Genomic DNA, 21,103 nt, shown 5'->3' with positions numbered 1-21,103 from the left:
TTCCCCCCCCCCCCCCGCTTTATCCCCCCCCGCTTTATTCCCCCCCCCCCCGCTTTATATCCCCCCCCGCTTTATTCCCCCCCCGCTTTATTCCCCCCCCCCCGCTTTATCCCCCCCGCTTTATTCCCCCCCCCCCGCTTTATTCCCCCCCCCCCGCTTTATCCCCCTCCGCTTTATCCCCCCCGCTTTATTCCCCCCCCCCCGCTTTATCCCCCCCGCTTTATTCCCCCCCCCCCGCTTTATACTCCCCCCCCGCTTTATCCCCCCCCCGCTTTATTCCCCCCCCCCCCCCGCTTTATACTCCCCCCCCGCTTTATCCCCCCCGCTTATCCCCCCCCGCTTATTCCCCCCCCGCTTTATACCCCCCCCCCGCTTATATCCCCCCCGCTTTAATCCCCCCCCGCTTTATTCCCCCCCCGCTTTATTCCCCCCCCCGCTTTACCCCCCCCCGCTTTATACTCCCCCCCCGCTTTATACTCCCCCCCCGCTTTATTCCCCCCCCGCTTTATTCCCCCCCCCCCCCGCTTTACCCTACCCCCCCCCGCTTTATTCCCCCCCCCCCGCTTTATACTCCCCCCCCGCTTTATCCCCCCCGCTTTATCCCCCCCCCCCCGCTTTACCCCCCCCCCCCCCGCTTTACCCCCACCACTTTATTCTCCTCCCCCATTATCCCTCCCCACTTTATCCCCCCCCCCGCACTTTATTCCCACCCCTCCACCCCCCTTCATTCCCCCTCCCCCGCAGGTAGTGGGCGGTGCCATTTCGTCACTCGGGAAGTGACGTCACGCCAGGTGCTACCTCCCCCCACCCCCACCCACCCCCCCCTCTCTCCCTCTCGCGCCAGCGCTCTGCGCCATTTTCCCGCGGGCGCAGTCGCCGATCGGACCCCGCGAGCCCGGGACCCCCCACAGCAGCCAGGGGGCACAGACCCCCCCCCAGACCCCCACAGACCCCCACAGATACCCCCCCAAATACCCCTTCCCGCCCAAACCCCCCTCGTCACCACCACAAACACAATCAGGGACCTTGCAAACGGCAGCAGGAGCCATCGATACCCCCTCGGCGCGAGACAAAGCGACGAGAGCCCCCTTCTCTGAGGCGGACCTTGGGGGCTTCAGGGACCCTGAAGAGGAACCCCCGAAATGAGGGGGCTGTACCCCAGGATGCTGCTGCTACCCCTGCTGCTGCTGCTGCTGCTGGGCGCGGTGAAAGCGGAGTCTCAGGTAACGGGGTCTCTTAGCCCCATCCTCCTCATCCCCTTTATCCCCTTTTCAAGCTCGTTCATCAGCCCCCCTTTTGCATCCTTTATTAACCCCCTGCCCCCCACGTATCCCCTTGGAAGCCCTCGCTCCTCTCCACGCATCCCCTCGTCCGTGTCGTCTCCGCCTCATCCCCTTTTGCTGCCCCTATCCCCTTTGCCACTTTACAACCTCGTGGGTCCCCTCCTCCTCCTCCTCTCGCTCGCGATTTCTTCGCTTAAACCCATTCGCATCTCCCCCCCTCCACCACCACCACCACCCCGATGCAACCATCCCGTTCGTTTCCCCGCACTCATCATCCACATGCGATCGCATCCCCATGCGCACATCCCCCTCGCTCTCTCGTGTCCATTGCAAAAAACCCCTTTGCATCGTCGGTCTCTCATCCCCTCTCTCGGTACCCCCCCTCATCCTCCTCCTCCATCCTCTTCCCTGCGTCGTCGTCGTCGTCTCCCTCCCCGTGTAATACGATCTCTGCTCCGCGCTCGCTCCCCTCTCTCACTGCTCTTTCTCTCACCGTGATCACCCCCCTACCACCACCACCACCTCCTCCTCCTCTCTCTCTGCTACCCCTGCATCCCCTCGATTCACGGATGCCTTTTCTCATTGGGTGCCCCCTCTATCCCCCTGGCCCCCCCTCTAGTCCTCTCATGGGCCCCCCTCTATACCCCTGCCCCCCTCTATCCCCCTGGCCCCCCTCTTTCCCCCTGCCCCCCACTCTATCCCCCTGGCCCCCCTCTATCCCCGTGGGTCCCCCTTCTCTCCCTGGGGGGGCCCCCTTATCTCCCTGGGGGGGTCCCCCTTCTCTCCCTGGGGGGGGGGCCCTTATCTCCCTGTGGGGTCCCCCTTATCTCCCTGTGGGGTCCCCCTTATCTCCCTGGGGGGGTTCCCCTTATCTCCCTGGGGGGGGGGCCCTTCTCTCCCTGGGGGGCCCCCCGTCTCTCCCTGTGGGGGCCCCCTTATCTCCCTGGGCGGCCCCCCCGTCTCTCCCCAGCTTCCCTTCTATCTTGTGTCCCCCTCAATCCTCCTGGGTGTGTGTGTGCGCGCTTGGGGAGCGGTGGCGCGGCGGTTAGCGCACTTTACGACGAACCCGGCGACCCGAGTTCGATTCGCGCTCGCTACCAACAACAGTGACGATTATCTGTACCGCTTCCGGGCCTCCCCTAGGTCGGCTGAGCCTTAAATGAGTGCCTGGTGCTGTGTGCAACTATCAAGCACTGGTGAGACAAAGGCGATCGTGCCTGGTGATTGCCATCCACCCCTTGAAATTGGCCTGTATTAAGCGCTTGCCCCCGTAGTTTGCTTAGGCATCTTTGGTGATTTCTCCGTGTGGCTTATGATGATGATGATGTGGAGAAGCGGCTGTGATTTTACAAAGAGCGAGATTGATGAGCCTGATTGCGTCAAGGAGTAGTGAAAGTGGCGTTATCGCTGTTGCGATGATGCCTCCTTCATATACGTTTCAGTATTGGCAGGTCTCTTTGAGTCTATGGTTCTGTATGGGGAATCTATAGATATGTGTGTGGTTCTGGATATCTTATCGGAGTCTATGGATCTTGACGTGAATCTAGGGATCTGTGTGTGAGCCCATGGGTCTGTATGTGAGTCTACGGGTCTCGATCTGAATCTAGATCTGCGTGTGAGCCTACGCGTCTCGATGTGAGTCCATGGATCTGTGTAAGTCTGTGGGTCTTGACGTAAATCTAGAGATCTGTGAGCCCATGGGTCTGTACGTGAGTCTACGGGTCTCTGTGAATCTAGATCTGCGTGTGAGCCTACGCGTCTGAATGCGAGTCCATGGATCTGTGTAAGTCTATGGGTCTTGACGTGAATCTAGAGATCTGTATACGAGTTCATGGGTCTGTATGTGAGTCCATGGGTCTCGGTTTGAATCTGTAGATCTGTCTTCGTGTGGCTCATGTTGCCGTATAGCAACTAATTTTGCATTGAAGTGTTTTTTTTTAGCCAGAACAGGAGTCGGCGGGGTGGTGAATAATCGCTGCTGTGATGACGAAATGCCTCTCACACCTCCGTATTTGTCAATCGAGCCTACGACGTCGATATTCACTTTCCGTGATTCTGTTGTGGGTGGTGACCACATTTTCCAAGCACTGCCCGGGGAGGTTTTTTTAAATTTCCAATTTGTGCAGCATCATCATGTTGGGCGCCACGGTGGCTAGGAGATGTTAACTACCTTTCCTGGTATACAGGAGGTCGTGGGTTCAATCCCGACCCTGACGCCCGTTGTATGTTTTAGAGTTTGAATGTTCTCCACGTGGTCGTGTGGATTTTTCTCCAGGTCCTTCGGTTTTACCCTCCACATCTAGATACAAGCGTTTAGATTATTTTGCTGCTATAATTTTCCACATAAACCCCTTCGTTGAGCTATCATTTGTGGGCCAGGTCGCTTCTGAAAAAGAGCCATCTAGCTTAGAGGGCCTTACATGGTAAAATTAAAAACAATTGTTTACAAAGAGTATAGTTAGTTGCTACTGCCGTAGTTTGTACAGCATTTCGTGCGATTCAGGGGTTTGTTTGGGCACCAAGAAGCTTCAGGGACGGAAGATCGAAGCCCAGGGGGATATTTTGTGTCGTCAGGTCTCTGGCCAGGAGAAGGATGTGTTTGTTGTTTGCCACTTCTTGATTGTCGATTGTTCGGTTTATCGAGCTGCATCGTCACCTTGACGACTCTATTGAAGACCGAAACGGCTTTCACAATTCTAACAAATCGCCCGATGGAGCTGTTTGTTAATCGCCAGCGGAAAACGTCATGCTCAGATTGTAAATGTTGTGGGTTTACTCTGCAACGCACCCTTGTGCTGAACTGGTAACTAATTGCAAACTTTTTGTTTTCGTGACGAACCTTACTAATTGGCTGTGTCAGTTGTGGCGGATTAACGAAAATAATTTATATTTACGCGGTCTAACCAATAAAAAGCGTTCTCATGGATTCATCGTCAGGGTTGAAGTTTGCATCGTTGAAGGGTTAAGTCCTTAATGGATTGCGTGACAGGCGGCGGTGTGTGGAGTGGTTGGCGCACTGCGCTACGAACCCGGTCGACTCGGCCTCAAATGAGTACACTTGGTGTGGTGTGTAAACATCGTCACTGGGGAGACAAAGGCGGCCGGGGGTGGTGCTGTCCACCCCCACCCCCTTGTGTGCCCTGCCGGCCTTCATAGATGCTCACAAACAGCACTTGCCACATCAGTTTGTTAAGGCGATGCGGGAAGGGGTCTTTGTTTTGAGAGCTAGTGTAGTGGTTAGCACTTTGCGCTACAAACCACATTAACAATGGCTAATATTTGAATGGGTCTTGGCCCTCCCTTACTTTGCCTCGGCCTTCAATGATTACCTGCTGTGGCGTGTAAACATCACCATCGGGGAGACAAAGGCCCCTCGTGCGCCGTGCCAGCGGTTCACAGGTTGCTGCTCGCGAACGGAACTTGACCCCAACGGTGCGTTAACAAGGGGGTCATTCTTTGTCTGTTTGTGTGTCGCAGGATGAGGATGAGGAGGGCGCGTGCGTGCCCGGGTTCTCGCGGCGCACAAACCTCCGCCCGGGCACCCACACTCTGCGGCCCGGCCAGCTGGTGCTCAAAGGTGAGATGTCCTCCATGATCCCCTTTCCACAACCCCCTTATCCCACATTCCTCATCTCCCACATACCTCTCGCCATGATCTAATACCACGTCCATCTAAGGAAATCTCATGTCCCCCTTCATACCCTATTTCCATGATTGATCCCCCCCCTACCATTACCCCCCCCTGTTCCAGGTACCAAAACCCTCATCCCCTGTACCCCCCCCCCGATCCCACTTTCCTCATCCCATATTCCTGATCCCACATCCCTCATTCCCGATGCAATATCCCTTAACCTCACATTCCTCATCACCTATCCCACATATTCCTCGTCCCCTATTCCCAATCCTACATATTCCTCATCCCCAATCCCACATATTCTCCATACCCCTATTCCCAATCCCACATATTCCTCATACCTTATCGTGTATGTTCCTCATCCCCAATCATATATGTCTCATCCCTTATCCCCGATCCCACACATTCCTCATCCCCACACCCCGAAATGCGTTTAAAAAAAAATACTAAACATGACCACATTCGGTTTTCGCGCTGTCCTCGTAGCGCAAATGATATCTCGTGTGAAGGTGCTGTGATTGGCAGGCTGTGGGGACGGTCCGCAGAAGTTTCAGATTAAGCGGCGGTTATGCTGCTGCTGTTGTGTGTTTTTCCCAAAACAGGTTCGCCTGCAGGTAATAAAAACTAAAAACATTCCGCAAACTTGGACCGAGAATCTGGCACGCGTGCTTGCCGGGGTCCGGCCTTTCTCATCGTTGCAGATATCCCTACCGGTGTCTTGGGTCATCTTTGTGGTCGTCATTCCCCTGGACTCTCTTATGATGCCCCTCCATGGAGTTTGTGTTTACTGGCTCCCAGCTGAGTTCATCATCTTGTATAAATCACAATAGATGCTTGGGTTAGGCTCGCCAACGTAACGATCTGTACGGGATCTTTCCCAAATAATCTCGTGTCGTTAAGAACACTCCACCACCTGACACGGCCCAAACTATTTGAAATTGGTGGCACGAGCCTTTGACAGCGCGCCGTTTAACAAGATGATCATTATCAATTGTCGTTTCGGCTCGCTCGCACCGCCGGAGTCGAAGAACAATCCTCGTAAACGACGCTCGCAGCTCTTGGGTACGCGGCGCTTCGTTTGAAACTGCGCCAAGTGCCGTCGGGACGAGACGCGGGAAGTTGCGAGCATCCAGGAAGTTGTGCTCGGTGTCGCCGCTTCCCCCCCGAGCCAGCTTCCTAAAATAAGGCGTCACAGTCTAGCACGCACGTAACGTTGTCTGCGACAAACCCCAAGTGTTGGCCTGTTGGTCTTGTGTCTCAGTGGTGTTCTCTCTAGTTGACGTTTTGTTGTGCGTACCCTGGTCTAGTTGTAGCTCAGTGGCGTTCTCTCTAGTTCACGTTGTGTTGTGCGTACCCTGGGCTTGTTGTGTCTCAGTGGTGTTCTCTCTAGTTCACGTCGTGTTGTGCGTACCCTGGTCTTGTGTCTCTGTGGTGTTCTCTCTAGTTGACGTTGTGTTGTGCGTACCCTGGGCTTGTTGTGTCTCTGTGGTGTTCTCTCTAGTTCACGTTGTGTTGTGCATACCCTGGTCTTGTGTCTCAGTGGTGTTCTCTCTAGTTGACGTTGTGTTGTGCGTACCCTGGGCTTGTTGTGTCTCTGTGGTGTTCTCTCTAGTTGACGTTGTGTTGTGCGTACCCTGGGCTTGTTGTGTCTCTGTGGTGTTCTCTCTAGTTCACGTTGTGTTGTGCATACCCTGGTCTTGTGTCTCAGTGGTGTTCTCTAGTTGACGTTGTGTTGTGCGTACCCTGGTCTTGTTGTGTCTCAGTGGTGTTCTCTCTAGTTGACTTTGTGTTGTGCGTACCCTAGTCTAGTTGTATCTCAGTGGCGTTCTCTCTAGTTGACGTTGTGTTGTGCGTACCCTGGTCTAGTTGTATCTCAGTGGCGTTCTCTCTAGTTCACGTTGTGTTGTGCATTCCCTTGGTCTTGTTGTGTCTCAGTGGTGTTCTCTCTAGTTGATGTTTTGTTGTGCGTACCCTGGTGTTGTCTCTGTGGTGTTCTCTCTAGTTCACGTTGTGTTGTGCGTTCCCTTGCCCTCATATTCTCGTCGTGTGTGAACGTGGCGTCGCAATGGTCAGCGGTATTGCGTTGCAATTTGCATGAACCACTCGTGAAATAACTTGACCAATATCTCATGCCACATCCCCCGATCCACATCTTCCCACATCCCATGTTCACAAGCCTAGCACCCAGAAAGACACAAACCGATCCAGAGTTAAATGAATGCTGCCACAAGCTGATGGGTAATTGCGGCCTGTAAAGCCAATAGGCGGATGGACTAAAACGTACTTTAAGTTTCGTATTTATTTAGAGATGTATATATTTGCTTACACTGCATTGATTTGCTTTAAACCACGATGCTTAACAGAACTGGCCGTGTGGCTTAGCTTGAGAGCCGGGCTGCTCGCAAGCAAGCGGAAGTTTGAGGTTTCAAACCCTGGTTAGGGTGGTGGGGGGGGTTGACTCAGCCTACCATCAACCCTCTGGAGTCGATAAATTATGTATCACTTTGCGGGGAAGTCAACAGGGGATTGTCATGTAGGTAGACTCGTGCCCGTCATAGGAACGTGGAATTTCCCCCACTGGCGTCTGCAGTGTGGTAAATAGGAAATGTGCAATACCCACTGCTTATTTGAGCAGGAAATCACTTCGACTTTTATATTGCCCATAATTCTTAACAGCAATGCATAATTAATCTGTATCCCATATCTCATTCTAAAACTCATCCCAAATATCACGGCTAATTGAAAATTGGCTCGCCCACAGTGTGTTAAACCACCACCATGCTGCAGGTCACACACACACTCGCATACTCACCCACTTGCTCATCCTCCCATCCGCTCGCACACTTACTCACCCGCCCACACACCTACTTTCTCACCACACTGCAGGTCACACACAACGCCTCTCACTCAACCCACTCACTCGCCGACAAAGACAAATATCTTCGTATAGTCCTAACAGCCTGTTTGGGGGCAAGTGCTGTTAGCTAGCCACTTACTCGCACACCCACTCGCCATACTGCAGGCCACACTCCCTCACCCACTCAAAAAAAAAAGATCCCGCGTATAGCCTTAACAGACTGTAGGGGCAAGTGCTGTTAGCGAGCACCTATGAAGGCCGGAACGGTACACGAACGAGGGGGTGGGTGGCCAGCACCATGCCCGACCGCCTTTGTCTCCCCAGTGGCGATGTTTACACACCGCACCAGGTACTCATTTAAGGCTGAGTCGACCTAGGGGAGGCTCAGGACCGGTTCAGATAATCCGTCACTGGTGTTAGCCGTGAGCGGGAATCGAACCCGGGTCGCCAGGTTCATAGCGCAGCGTGCTAACCGCTACACTACCGCTCCCCACTCAATGCACTCACCCACACACTCACTGACCACACTGCACTTCTCGTTTGGCCCTCTTCCCTCCACGCTGCTCCGCTTGGGAATTCCCTCCTCCCATCGTTCACTCTCGTTCCCCGAGCTCTTAATAACAATGACCTTGTGCTCTTCATCTTTTGCAAGTTTTATGGTGCTGGTTGTTGCTGGCTTTTGGGGGCAATAACAGTGTTGAAATGAATATCACCCCCCCTTTCCCTCCCCCCTCTGTCCCTTTCTTTCCACGAGTATGTTTGTTAACGTGTGACCTTGAGTCATTCTCACTCATTACGCGCGAGTGGTGTGTGGGAGAAAGGGTGAGAGTGGGTGTGTGGAGCGGTAGTGTAGTGGGTGGTGCGCTGCGCTACGAACCCTGAACTATAAAACTAAACTATTTTTTACAAATGTAAGGCCCCACTTGAGCTATATGGCTTTTTTTTCAGAAGTGACTTATCACAAATGAAAGCTCAATGAAGTGGCTTGTCACGTGGACATTTCTAGCAGAAAAATACCGCATGTCGAATCTAAATGTGAAGGGAAGAAACCGGAGGTCCCGGAGAAAAACTACACGACCACGGGGATAGAAAGAGAGAGAGACACACAACTCCAAAAATACAGCAGGCGTCGGTGTCGGGATGGAACCCACGACCTCCTGTATACCAGGCGAGGTAATTAACATCGAGCCACCGTGGTGCCTCCCCACCTGGGTCGGGGACTGAACCCAGTTTTTTCCCTCCTCGTTGGGCCCTGTCGCGTCGAACTCGGGGCTGCTGTTCACGGAATTTGTGTCTCCCCCCCCCCCCCCAACCGCCCTCTTCGTTTGGCGACCGGTGCCGTGCATCGAGCTCGCGTTGAGGTGTGATTAAAAAACAATTTTCACATTAACAAAAAAAATAAACCCGATGTCAGATCTCTCCCTCGACACGTTAACGTTTCTGATCTCTTCATCTAAGACGTATCTCGGCCCCCACACCCCCCCTCCCCTTGCGTCGCTCCTCCGTTATTCCGGTGTCAGCTCCCCCACTCCTTGATCCTTCTGCTCCCCCTGTTCCCTTAGCTCTGATCGCTCCCCCACCACTCCTCCCCCGTGAGGTGTGGGTTTTCCCTGATCCCCCTAACTCCCCCGCCCCCCCCACGCCCCCTAGCCGCTTGATCCCCTCTCCTCACTCCTCTCAGCCTAACCCCACGACCCCGCTCGTCTCGCCGTGGACGTTGCCATGGCGATTCCAATTAGCGGAGGCTCAGGCAGTTAGGTAGAGATGGGAGCTACGGGGGGGGCGACTGAACCAGCACGGATGTGCGGTTTGTCGGAGCTGGGTGTGGGTTGTGGGGAGCGGTGGTGTAGCGGTTAGCGCGCTGCGCTACAAACCCGGCGGCCCGAGTTCGATTCCTGCTCACGGCTAACATCCGTGACGATTACCTGAACTGGTCCTCAGCCTCCCCGAGGTCGACTCAGCTTCAAATGAGTACCTGGTGCGATGTGTAAAAAAACATCGCCACTAGGGAGACAAAGGCGGCCGGGCGTGGTACTGGCCACCCACCCCTCGTGTGCCGTTATTGCCTTCATAGGTGCTCGCTAACAGCAGTTGCCCCTACAGTGTTTAAACGCTATACAGGGTAGCTTTGTGGTACTTGCAGCGGTGATCGTGATGGTAGCAGTGTTAGTTGTGATTGAAGTGGTGTTGATGGTGGTTTGCAGTGTCAGTACTGATTTCGGTGTTGCTTGCCGCGTTAGTCGTGATTGAAGTGGTGTTAACGGAGGTTGCAATGTTAGCTGTAATTGAGGTGTTGGTGGTAGTTGCAGTGTTTGTTGTGATTTTGGTGATGTTGGTTGGTGAGACACAAGCGCGTTCCCGCTGCGTGGTGGAGGCAGTGTTGTTGGGGTTGTGGAGGTCACCCTCAGGGTCATTCTGGTCACTCGTGGTGGGTGGGGCTAGGCCCCGGGCCCCGTAATTTGGGGGAAATGAGCGCTGTTCGTCATCCCCTAATTGGTTACGCGAGTGCCTGTGCGGTGATTACAGAGTGCGAGACACGAGTCGGGCCCACCCTGAGGGCACACAGAGACACCCACTCTCACTTTATCTCCCTCCCCACTTTCGCGTCTCTTCAACACAAAATCTCTCACTTTCTCTCACAACTTTCACGTCTCTCCCGCCTCACTCTCACTTCTCTCCCACCTCACTCTCACTTTCTCTCCCTCCCCACTCTCATGTCTCTTCAACACAAACTCTCACTTTCTCTCCCTCCCCACTTTCACGTCTCTTCAACACAAACTCTCACTTTCTCTCACAACTCACTCTCACTTTCTCTCCCTCCCCATTCTCCCGTCTCTTCAACACAAACTCTCACTTTCTCTCACAACTCTCACTTTCTCTCCCACCTCACTCTCACTTCTCTCCCACCTCGCTCTCACTTTCTCTCCCTCCCCACTTTCATGTCTCTTCAACACAAACTCTCACTTTCTCTCACAACTCTCACTTTCTCTCCCACCTCACTCTCACTTCTCTCCCACCTCGCTCTCACTTTCTCTCCCTCCCCACTTTCATGTCTCTTCAACACAAACTCTCACTTTCTCTCACAACTCTCACATCTCTCCTACCTCACTCTCACTTCTCTCCCACCTCACTTTCTCTCCCTTCCCATTCTCACGTCTTTTCCTCCTCACTCACTTCCTCTCCCTCCCCACTCTCGCTTCCTCTCCCTCCCGCATTCTCACCTGCCCCCCTCAACTCTCCTCTCTCCAGGTTGTGTTCCTCTCCTGATTTTGTTCCGCTTCAGATTTTGTTCCACTTGGAATCCCCGTACCTCTCCACATAAATCATACCGGCCCGGATTCACTCCGTGCCACATTTATTCCGCCGCACGTTTTGCTCCGTACCACATTCGTTCCACTGCAGATTCAATTCCATTCCAGATTCGTTCCGCACTTTGATGATCGTTCCGCTCGCCATTGGTTCCACTCAGGATTGGTTCCACTGCTGGATTACCATCAACCGCTGCCCGCCGGGGTGGTTGTTGCCCGGTGTTGCCGGCGCGTGCCACAGCTGCGCTCCGTTAGTTAAGCTCATCGGAATGTAGGACGCCAGCGCTACCACAACCACCGCCGCTGCTGCCCCCCCCCCAAAGCCCCCTTTCCTGAAACCCCTGTGGCTAAATTTACCGGCCCGTGCCCCGGTTGGAGCAGGAATGTCTCACTTTGTGGAGTGGGGTACATGCCAAACCCCCGACAGGCCTCCGCCATATCCTCCCCCCCCACCAGACACCACTAATTACCACCGTGTGCCTCACCAACTACCACCGTACCCCAACAATCACTACCAGCTACCACCGTACCCCACCAAACGCCACCAGCTATCACCGGATTTCACCAATTGCCACCGTACCCCACCAATCACCACCAACTACCACCGAACCTAACAAATCACCACCACCTACCACCGTACCCCACCAACTACCACCGTACCCCACCAACTACCACCATACCCCACCAAACGCCACAAACTATCACCGTATTCGCCAATTGCCAGCAACTACCACCGAATCCAACAAATCGCCACCAATTACCCCACCGTACTCCACCAATCACCACCAACTACCACAGCACCCCACGAAACACCACCACCAACTGTCACTGTATTTCGCCAAATTGCCAACAACTACCACCGTACCCCCACCAATCACCACCAACTACCACCATACCCCATCGAACGCCACCGACTTCCCTTGCACCCCGCTGCGATGACGGGGAGCAATGCGAGGGATGAGGAGGGGAATGCGGGGTGGGGGGTTGCGTGCTCCAGATTGACGGCCGTTCACCGGCCCTCATCACCAACACGTGCGGACACCCGCTGACACTCGCCAGCTGCCCCCCCCCCCACCTCGCCACCCCCACCTCACCCTCCACAGCGATAAGATTCCACCTCTAGTCGGATTCTTTGGCGGGCGCCGCGTTCATCCGGCTCGGCCTGGTTTTTTTTTCGTTTACGGCTGCAGCTTTCGGCTGGATCTTGAATCTTTTATGAGGGGAGCGCCTGGGCATAGAAGTGCATGTTCCTGGGGTGGTTGGGTGGGGGGGGTACTCTGTGTGTCTCTGTCTCTCGGTGTGGTTGGCTGGGGGGATGTACTCTGTGTGTCCCTGTGTCTCACGATGGTTAGGTGGGGGGCTACTCTGTGTGTGTGTGTCTCTCTCGTGGTGGTTGGGTGGGGGGCTACTCTGTGTGTCTCTGTCTCTCGTGGTGGTTGGGGGAGGGGTACTCTGTGTGTCTCTGTCTCTCCTGGTGGTTGGGTGAGGGGTACTCTGTGTGTCTCTGTCTCACGGTGTGGTTGGGTGGGGGGTACTCTGTGTGTCTCTGTCTCTCCTGGTGGTTGGGTGAGGGGTACTCTGTGTGTCTGTCTCTCCTGGTGGTTGGGTGGGGGGTACTCTGTGTGTCTCTGTCTCTCGCGGTGGTTGGGTGGGGGGTTACTCTGTGTGTCTCTGTCTCTCGCGGTGGTTGGGTGGGGGGGTACTCTGTGTGTCTCTGTCTCTCGTGGTGGTTGGGTGGGGGGTACTGTGTGTGTCTCTGTCTCTCGCGGTGGTTGGGTGGGGGGTTACTCTGTGTGTCTCTGTCTCTCGCGGTGGTTGGGTGAGGGGTACTCTGTGTGTCTGTCTCTCCTGGTGGTTGGGTGGGGGGTACTCTGTGTGTCTCTGTCTCTCGCGGTGGTTGGGTGGGGGGTTACTCTGTGTGTCTCTGTCTCTCGCGGTGGTTGGGTGGGGGGGTACTCTGTGTCTCTGTCTCTCGTGGTGGTTGGGTGGGGGGTACTCTGTGTGTCTCTGTCTCTCGCGGTGGTTGGGTGGGGGGTTACTCTGTGTGTCTCTGTCTCTCGCGGTGGTTGGGTGAGGGGTACTCTGTGTGTCTGTCTCTGGATGGTTGGGTGGGGCGGTACTCTGTGTATCTCTGTCTCTCGTGGTGGTTGGGTGGGGCGGTACTGTGTGTATCTGTCTCACGGTGTGGTTGGGTGGGGGGCTACTCTGTGTGTCTCTGTCTCTCGCGGTGTTTGGGTGAGGGGTACTCTGTGTGTCTCTGTCTCTCGCGATGGTTGGGTGTCGGGGATCTCGGTGTGACTGTGGAGATATCTGACTTTGGAGGTCTCTTGTCTTCTTTGAGGGTTTCTCTACACTTTTGGGGTGGTATGGTGACCTCTGTGTGATTGTGATAGTCTCTGTGTGTTGGGGGGGTCTCTGTGCCTGAAGCATTCTCCCTCACGTCTGTGGATGTCTTTGTATCCCGCACCTCCAGTTAGCATGGTTGGCTATGGAAGAAGTTCAACGTGCACACAGATGTGGGGAGATTTCCGTGTCTCTCGGAGTCTCTCTGTGCCACTGTGCAGGTTGCTGTATGTCTGGGGTGGTGGAGGGGGGGGCGGTATCTGGTGGGGTGGGGTGGCTCTCACCGTGCTACCAAGAGGGTCAGGTGGGGTCTCTTACGCCGCGAGGGCTGTGTGCACTCGGCAATGGGGATCTCTGTGAAGGGGTATCGGTTGCTCCCTCGGTAATCCCCTCTTTCGCCCGTACGCCGCGACCGACCGACTTGGCAGCGCAAATGGCTGGCGTGTGCGCCCGCGATAAAAGCCTCATTGGGTAAAATTGGAAACGTTTTAAAAATTTCCCTAACCGCACAACAACAACAACACCACCACCACCACCACCAAAAAACTGGAAATTCTGCACGGCAAGTTTCCGGCTCAAGGTTTCGATCACGTGTGCCGACCTCCTCACGTCCTTCCACCTGCCACCCCCTCCAAGGGCACCTCTTTGTTGGCCTCCCACGGCTTCCTGGTTTAGCCTCGGCCCTGGAATTGAACCGTGACCTCCGACGACGACGAGCCATTCCCACAAACAGGAACATTTCTCGTTTTTCTTTTTTCGATTTAACACAGCGCCCATTCACTTCCTCTTCTGTAAAAAAAAAATTCCTGTCTGCCCGTGGCGATGGTGATTTTGGGGAAATTACCAGTAATTATTTAGGGTCATAGGCAGGAGGTGGGGGGTGCGGGGGTTGGGGGCGGTGGGGAGGGAGTGAGGAATGAGCAGGGGGGGAGGCTGATGCCTGCAACCCCTGAAAACGCACCCCCTCTATGACCTCGGCCATTCATGGAAGCTAAGGCAGGTATCAGGCCCGGTCGGTATCTGCGCGAGTGACCAGCTGATGGGGGTGATGACGACGATGATGATGATGGGGATGTTTGTCCCGAGCCGTCGTCTTTGTCTCTGTGCGAGAGCGAGCGAATCCCGAGCGTCCGCGTTTGGGCCAGGTTTTGCGCCTGGTTGGAACGATTGTGTGACACACGATGGCATTGCGGGGGACACAAACATTTCCCACGTTACTGCAGGAGAGAGAGAGGTCCCCTCCTGCAGCAGGAATCTTGAGACTCGTCGAGGCATTCCGGGGTCTAATGAAAGGGCATGCCACGCGCGTGTGTGCAATAATAATACTAATAGAATAATAATACTAACCAACCATAACTAACTATTCATATCTATTCATATTTTACCAGGTCAGGCCCGCTGAGCAATATAGCTATTTATTCACAAGCGACCCTGGCCATCGCAAATGATAGCTGAACGAAAGTGGCTTATCGTAACGTGCACATTTCTGGCGTTCAAATACTCTGAACGCGTGACGTTGATTCTAAACATGGAGGGGCAAACCGGAGAGAAAAATCCACGCTACCGCGGTGAGAAAAAGAGAGACACGCAGATTCCAAATATACAACAGGCTTCAGGGTCAGGATCGAACCGCGACGATCTCCTGCATACCAGGCAAGGTAGTTAACATCTCGCCACCACGGCGGCGTAATAGAATGATGGTCGTTTGCCGCCACGGTCGGGTGACCCCCGCCGCGTCCCCCTCCGCCGTCGCATCGTTCATCGTGCCCTCGGCACCGCGCGCGCCGACCAACTTTGCCGACGCTGCAGGAACGTCTCCGACGGCGGAGTCGTCACCGTTTGCCTGCGCCAGGCACTTTCGCTGGCGGCGGTGGTTGGTGGTGGTTGGTGGTGGCTGTTGTCGATGGCTGTCGTCCTTTTGTTTGCGGTCATTGCCACCGTGGGTTTATTAGTGCCTCGTTGTTTTGCGTTGGGAATTTGTTGACGGTGCAGTCGGGGTGCCCTCCCCCCACCACCACCACCACTGTCGGTGGAGAATTGACGCTCTGCTAGAGCTGAGGCACGAGTGTGTGCGGTGAGTGTGTAGTGTATGTGGTGAGAGTGTGTAGTGTGTGTGTGCGGTGTATGTGGTGAGAGTGTAGTGTGTGCGGTGTGAGTGTGTGGTGAGTGTGTGATTCCGGAAACACCCCCCTCGTGTGCAGTGCCGGCCTTCATAGGTTCCACTCGCTAGCAGCACTTTCCCCAACAGTCTGTTACGGGCTATAAGGGGAGCGGGGTTATTGTTTTTTGTGAGTGATTGTTGCGTGTGGTTGTTGTGTCGATGCGAGTGTGCAGTGTGGTGTGAGTGTGTGGGATGGAGTGTGCAGTGTGGTGTGAGTGTGTGGGATGGTGTGTGGATGTGAGTGTGCAGTGTGGTGCGAGAGTGTGACATGGAGTGTGCAGTGTGGATGCGAGTGTGTGGGATGGTGTATGTGTGAGTACGCGGTGTGGTGTATGTGTGTGAATGCACGGTGTGGTGTATGTATGAGCGTTGTTGGGTTATGTGCGAGTGTGTGGGATGGTGTGTGGATGAAAGTGCTGTGTAATGAGTGTTTTGGGTGAGAAGTGCTTGGCTAACAGCACTTGCTCCGAGTCTGAAGGCTATGTCGGAGGATCTTTGTCTTGGGGTGAGAGGAGTGTGAATGCTGTGTTTATATGTGGAGTTTGTTGTGTGAGTGGTGTTAGTGTGTGAGTGGTGTGGTGTTAGTGTTTATTTGAAAATGTTCAACGAGGAAACAACCTTGTGCGATGAGATCTCTCCTTCACAGATGTCTAGGGGATACTGTGTGTGTGTGTGCGCGCGTTGTGTGTGTGCGCGCGTTGTGTGTGTGCGCGCAACTGTTCTGTATGGGGAGCGGTGGTGTCACGGTTAGCGCGCTGCGCTACGAACCCGGCAACCCAAGTTCGATTCCTGCTCACCTCCAACACCAGTGACGATTATCTGAACCAGTCCTGGGCCTCCCCTAGGTTGACCGAGCCTCAAATGAAGACCTGGTGCGGTGTGTAAATACATCGCCACTGGGGAGAAAAAGGCGGCCGGGCGTGGAGCTGTCCACCCACCTCCCCGTGTGCCGTTTTGGCCTTCATAGGTGCTCGCTAACAGCACTTGCGCTACAGTGTTTTAGGGCTGTACGGGTGATCTTTGTCTTGTGTTTTTATATGTGACATTGTGCGTTTGTCTTTAGCGTGTCTCGCTGTGTGTGTTTATGAGCGTGCGTACGCTTCAATGTACAGTATGGGAATATTTTAATCCGTCCTGGGTCTTCCACCTAGATCTGCTCAGCCGTAAACGAGTAACTAGTGCAATGTGTATCATCAGCAGTGGAGAGACAAAGGTGGCCAGGGCGTGCTGCTGGCACTTGCCCCAACAGCCTGTCAGAGGCTAAACGGGGGATCTTTATCTTTTGTGCCTTTCATTTTGTGTGTGTCACTGCCTTTGTGGGTCTTTGTGTTCTCATTGTCCATAATCACTGTGTCTATCACTCTGTGTGTCCTTTGTGTGGGGGCGGGAGTTTCACATATTGAGAAACCTCGCACTCAACATTTCCAAAACCATCTTAAAATACATAGGGGCTGTCACTTTAAAGGTTGATTGTCTATTGTGTTTTTCATTTCAGAAGATATTGCCTAATTATGGAATTATCCGGTGGCTTGACGCTTACAGGAAACTGAATTTCACCATTGTCATGACCACCACGACCACGATCCCAGGGGTGGATTAGGTATAGTTTTGAGTACGTCGCGACACCGTCGCACGGTAATCCGCGAGCATTTTGTTTGTTCCCCTGCGCGCAAGGCACGTGAACGGCTCGGGCGCTATCCGAATAGCAGATCGCAACTTCCGCCGCACGCTTTACGCGCCGAGTTAAATGCCCAACTTTCACGGTCACACGAACGATTCGCCCCTCCCCCCGCATATTCGTTGACTGATAAGTACGTCCGCAGATGTGGAAGTAGCGTGCGCGGTTGTTTGCGTGTTTGTTATTAGTGTATGATGTGCGCGCGCTGTTTGGCAATGTGCATGTGTTGTTTGTATATGTGTGTAGTGTCCTCTGTGTGTGTGTGTAGCGCACACTCAGCCGGAGACGAGGTAGTTGCAGGAGGCAGGCACCTTCTCTCTCTTTATGTCCGTTACACAAACTCTGGCCGTTCTCACTCGCACGGATCGCCTCCTCTCTCGACCACGTTGCCGTACAAGCCGGCCTAGACACAACCCTGAGCGCGTTGCACCGACGGCGTCGACCGAGACGGCCAACTACTGTTCGGCCGCGCAATGATCGGTCGACGGCGGCAGCGACGAGACGAGTCCACTCCCAGAACCGGCAGCCCGGAGCTCTCCCTCTCCGCTGCTTTTATTCCCCTGGGCGTGGCCTGGCTGCACTCTAGCCGCGTGCCCCCCTTCTCGAACCCGCTAGAGGGTTCCAGTGGCCTCCCGATGAGGTCTTCCGTGACCCTTGCCCCTAGTTCCTCCGCCCTGCCGGCACACACACATACCGTGTATATGCTCGATGGCGTGTGCGCTAACTGTCCACCGCAGATGACGCTGCTGGACAGCAGTTGGCGCTGTGTCACTACACGTGTAATGTGCGTGTGAATGCGTGCGTCTTAGTTTTTGTGTGTGCGTTTGTGCGCGCGTGATTATGTGCATATGGGGGGAGCGCAAGTGTGGCGGTTGGCGCGCTCCGCTCCAAACCCGGCGACCCGAGTTCGATTCCCGCTCACGACCAAAACCAGTGATTATTTGAACCGGTCCTGGGCCTCCCCTAGGTCGACTCAGCCTCAGATGGGTACCTGGTGCGGTGTGTAAACATCACGACTGTGGAGACAAAGGCGGTCGGGCGTAGTGCTGACAACCCACCCCCTCGTGTGCCCAGCCTTTGTAGGTGCTTCCCGCTAACAGCACTTGCCTGTGTAGGCTACACAGAGAATCTTGGTATTTGTGGGAGCTGTGGTTTTGTGGTCAGTGCACTGTTTTTGCAAACTCAGTGACGTTTATTTCCTCACCGTGATTAACAAAGCAATAACAATAGCAACGTTATGTACGTGCGTAATGAGCCACTAACGTAACAACAGATGCCTCAGATTGCAGTGGTCCAACAACATCCGGCGAGAGCAATATAAGGAGCAGTCCGCGGTGGTGAGATGTTATCTCCCTCCCCTGGTGTGCAGGAGGTCTTTGCTTCGGGCCAGATCCTGACGCCTCTATTCTTGGAGTTTCCATGTTCTCCCTGTGGCCGGGTGGATTTTTATTCGGGTCCTCCGGTTTTTCCCCCCCACAAACGTGCGTTGAGATTGTTTGGCTGCGATAAATGTCTACGTGCCAAGCCACTTCGTTGAGCTATCATTTTTGTCCAGGTTGCTTCTGCAAGAGTTTATAGCTCGGTGGGCTTTACTTGGTAACATAAAATAGTTTAGTTTTAGTTTAGGCCTGGACCTATCCTGTTATAAAACAAATAAGCGAACAATACGTCTCCTCCCTCACACATTTGTCCCGCCACGTGAATAAATACGTGGGCGTTTTCGTTTTACAAATCCCATCACCTTCTGGGGGAGTGCATCATTTCAGCAGCATTGGTTGAAGACACGCAAACACTTTGGACAGCACGAGTTGTGTTTGCCTGAACTTCTGCTGGGTACTAATAGGGGGTTTCCCCCTTTTTTCTGGCAACAAAACTGACACCTTTTGCAAGGAATCATGCTTACAGTAACCACAATACTTGCAGTCAAATGCAAACAAAAAACAATACTCTGATAATTTATGCATTGTCTTTGAAACTGATTGGTCCACACCAGAGACAGCTTTCTTTGGAGCCTAGTCTCATATGGTGTTCGACCAGATGACGCCGAAAGGCGCACAGTTCAAAGAAAACGCACTACCAGAGTAATGAAAAAAGGGGAAAAACCTATTAGTATATTTTGGTACTGGCAAAGGAGGTCCCATGATGTAGATTCTGCTGGGTACACTGCCTGATGTTCATCGGCACAGGAGAGACAAAGGTGGCGCTGTGCCAGCCTTATAAATAGGTGCTCGCTAACATCACTTTTCTCCAAAGGTGTATATACGTCTACACACGGTGATCTTTGTCTCTGGTTATAGAAACCCTTCAGCATTTCTGTGGGAGTTTGTGGTGTGTGTAGTTCATGTCTGTGTGAGACTAATAGCAATCTTAGATGCGTGCTGTTACGGTTCCACCTGAAGACGGATGCTTGTGTCCGAAACGTCGTGATTTTTATTTTATTTTACTTTTATTCATTTTAATTTTTTACCTACGTGACTTTACCGAAAAAACCTAAGAATATAATGGCAATCTGTGTGTGGTGTGTGCATGGTATGTGCAATTTCTGTGGGTATGTAGTTAATGTGTACGTGTGTGTGTGGTGTGATTTACGTCTGTGTGCAATGCGCAATTCATTTCTGTCCGCGTGTAATTCTCGTCCGTGCGAGTGCGTGTGCGATTTACGGCTTGTGTGTGCGAGTGCGATTGTGTGTAATTCATGTCTGTCTGTCTGCCCGCGAGTGTGTGTGTGTGTGATTTACGCGCGAGTGTCTGTGCGAGTATAATTCATGTTTGTGTTCGCGGTGATGTCACGCTAATGCCGGTCCTCCCTCCTCGAGATGCCTTTGTTTATTGACTCTGTCAGCGCATGTGAAGTTAACCGTGTCTGGGCGGCCGTTGGTGTCTCTAAGCGATGGGACCACTCCTGCCAGCTCTTGGCCTCCAGCCCTTAAGGGTCATGACCCCGACTGCCTCCCCCTAACCTCCACTCTACGTGTCACCAAGTCTCGCCTTTGGGTCTCCGAGTCTCTCTTTGGGTCTCAGAGTCTCCCTTTGGGTCTCCGAGTCTCCCTTTGGGTCTCCGAGTCTCCCTTTGGGTCTCCGAGTCTCTCTTTGGGTCTCCGAGTCTCCCTTTGGGTCTCAGAGTCTCCCTTTGGGTCTCAGAGTCTCTCTTTGGGTCTCAGAGTCTCTCTTTGCGTCTCCGAGTCTCCCTTTGGGTCTCCGAGTCTCTCTTTGGGTCTCAGAGTCTCTCTTTGCGTCTCCGAGTCTCCCTTTGGGTCTCCGAGTCTCTCTTTGGGTGTCCGAGTCTCCCTTTGGGTCTCTGAGTGGGTGTCTTGGGGGACAGTAGTGAGAGTTTGTCGTGGGAAGTGAGAGGTGGAAGTGAGTGGGTGGTGAGCGCGCGAGCTGAGCTTGCATGATGGGTGTGTTGAGAGTGCAGAGCGAGTTGTGCGCGTGAACAGTGTTTTGAGTCGGTGGTGAGGATGCATTGTGTCGTGAGCGAGCATGTATCTGTGTACGTTGAACTTCTTTTGCACCGTACGTGCTAATCGGAAGTTTCGGGGAAGGACAACAACACTAAACACAAAAATCTGTTATAAATAAATTAGTTTTCAATCTAAAAAATTCGTTTTCAACTTAAACAAAATATAGGGATTTGTTTTGGGTTAGATGGCGTAGATAGAGCAAATTGTAAATGTTGTGGATTATCTCTCCAACACACCGGTTAGTGCTGTACTAGTGACGAATTGGCATGTTCTGTTTACGTGACAACCCTTACTAGTTGGCTGTGTCGGGTGGTGGCGGATTTAACAACATATATTTACGCGATCTAACCCTAAAAAAACCCTGTTATGGAGTTCTAA

General features: G+C 53.6%; 1 protein-coding gene across 1 annotated transcript in view; it reads left to right on the top strand.

Moving 5' to 3' along the window:
- Window positions 1–927: 927 nt before the first annotated feature.
- Window positions 928–21,103, top strand: part of CDH2 (cadherin 2) — a 43,625-nt gene continuing 23,449 nt past the window's right edge. Inside the window, 2 exon segments of the mRNA XM_061573140.1 lie at window positions 928–1,223; window positions 4,761–4,860. Coding sequence (XP_061429124.1) covers window positions 1,143–1,223; window positions 4,761–4,860 — 181 coding nt within the window. The 5' untranslated portion in view covers window positions 928–1,142.

Source organism: Lethenteron reissneri, chromosome 52 (assembly GCF_015708825.2).
Source record: "Lethenteron reissneri isolate LAM-NWPU_2019-01 chromosome 52, ASM1570882v1, whole genome shotgun sequence".
NCBI classification, from domain to species: Eukaryota; Metazoa; Chordata; class Hyperoartia; order Petromyzontiformes; family Petromyzontidae; genus Lethenteron; species Lethenteron reissneri.
Note: the sequence above shows the minus strand (reverse complement) of the source record. Positions and strands in the feature narration are given on the sequence as shown.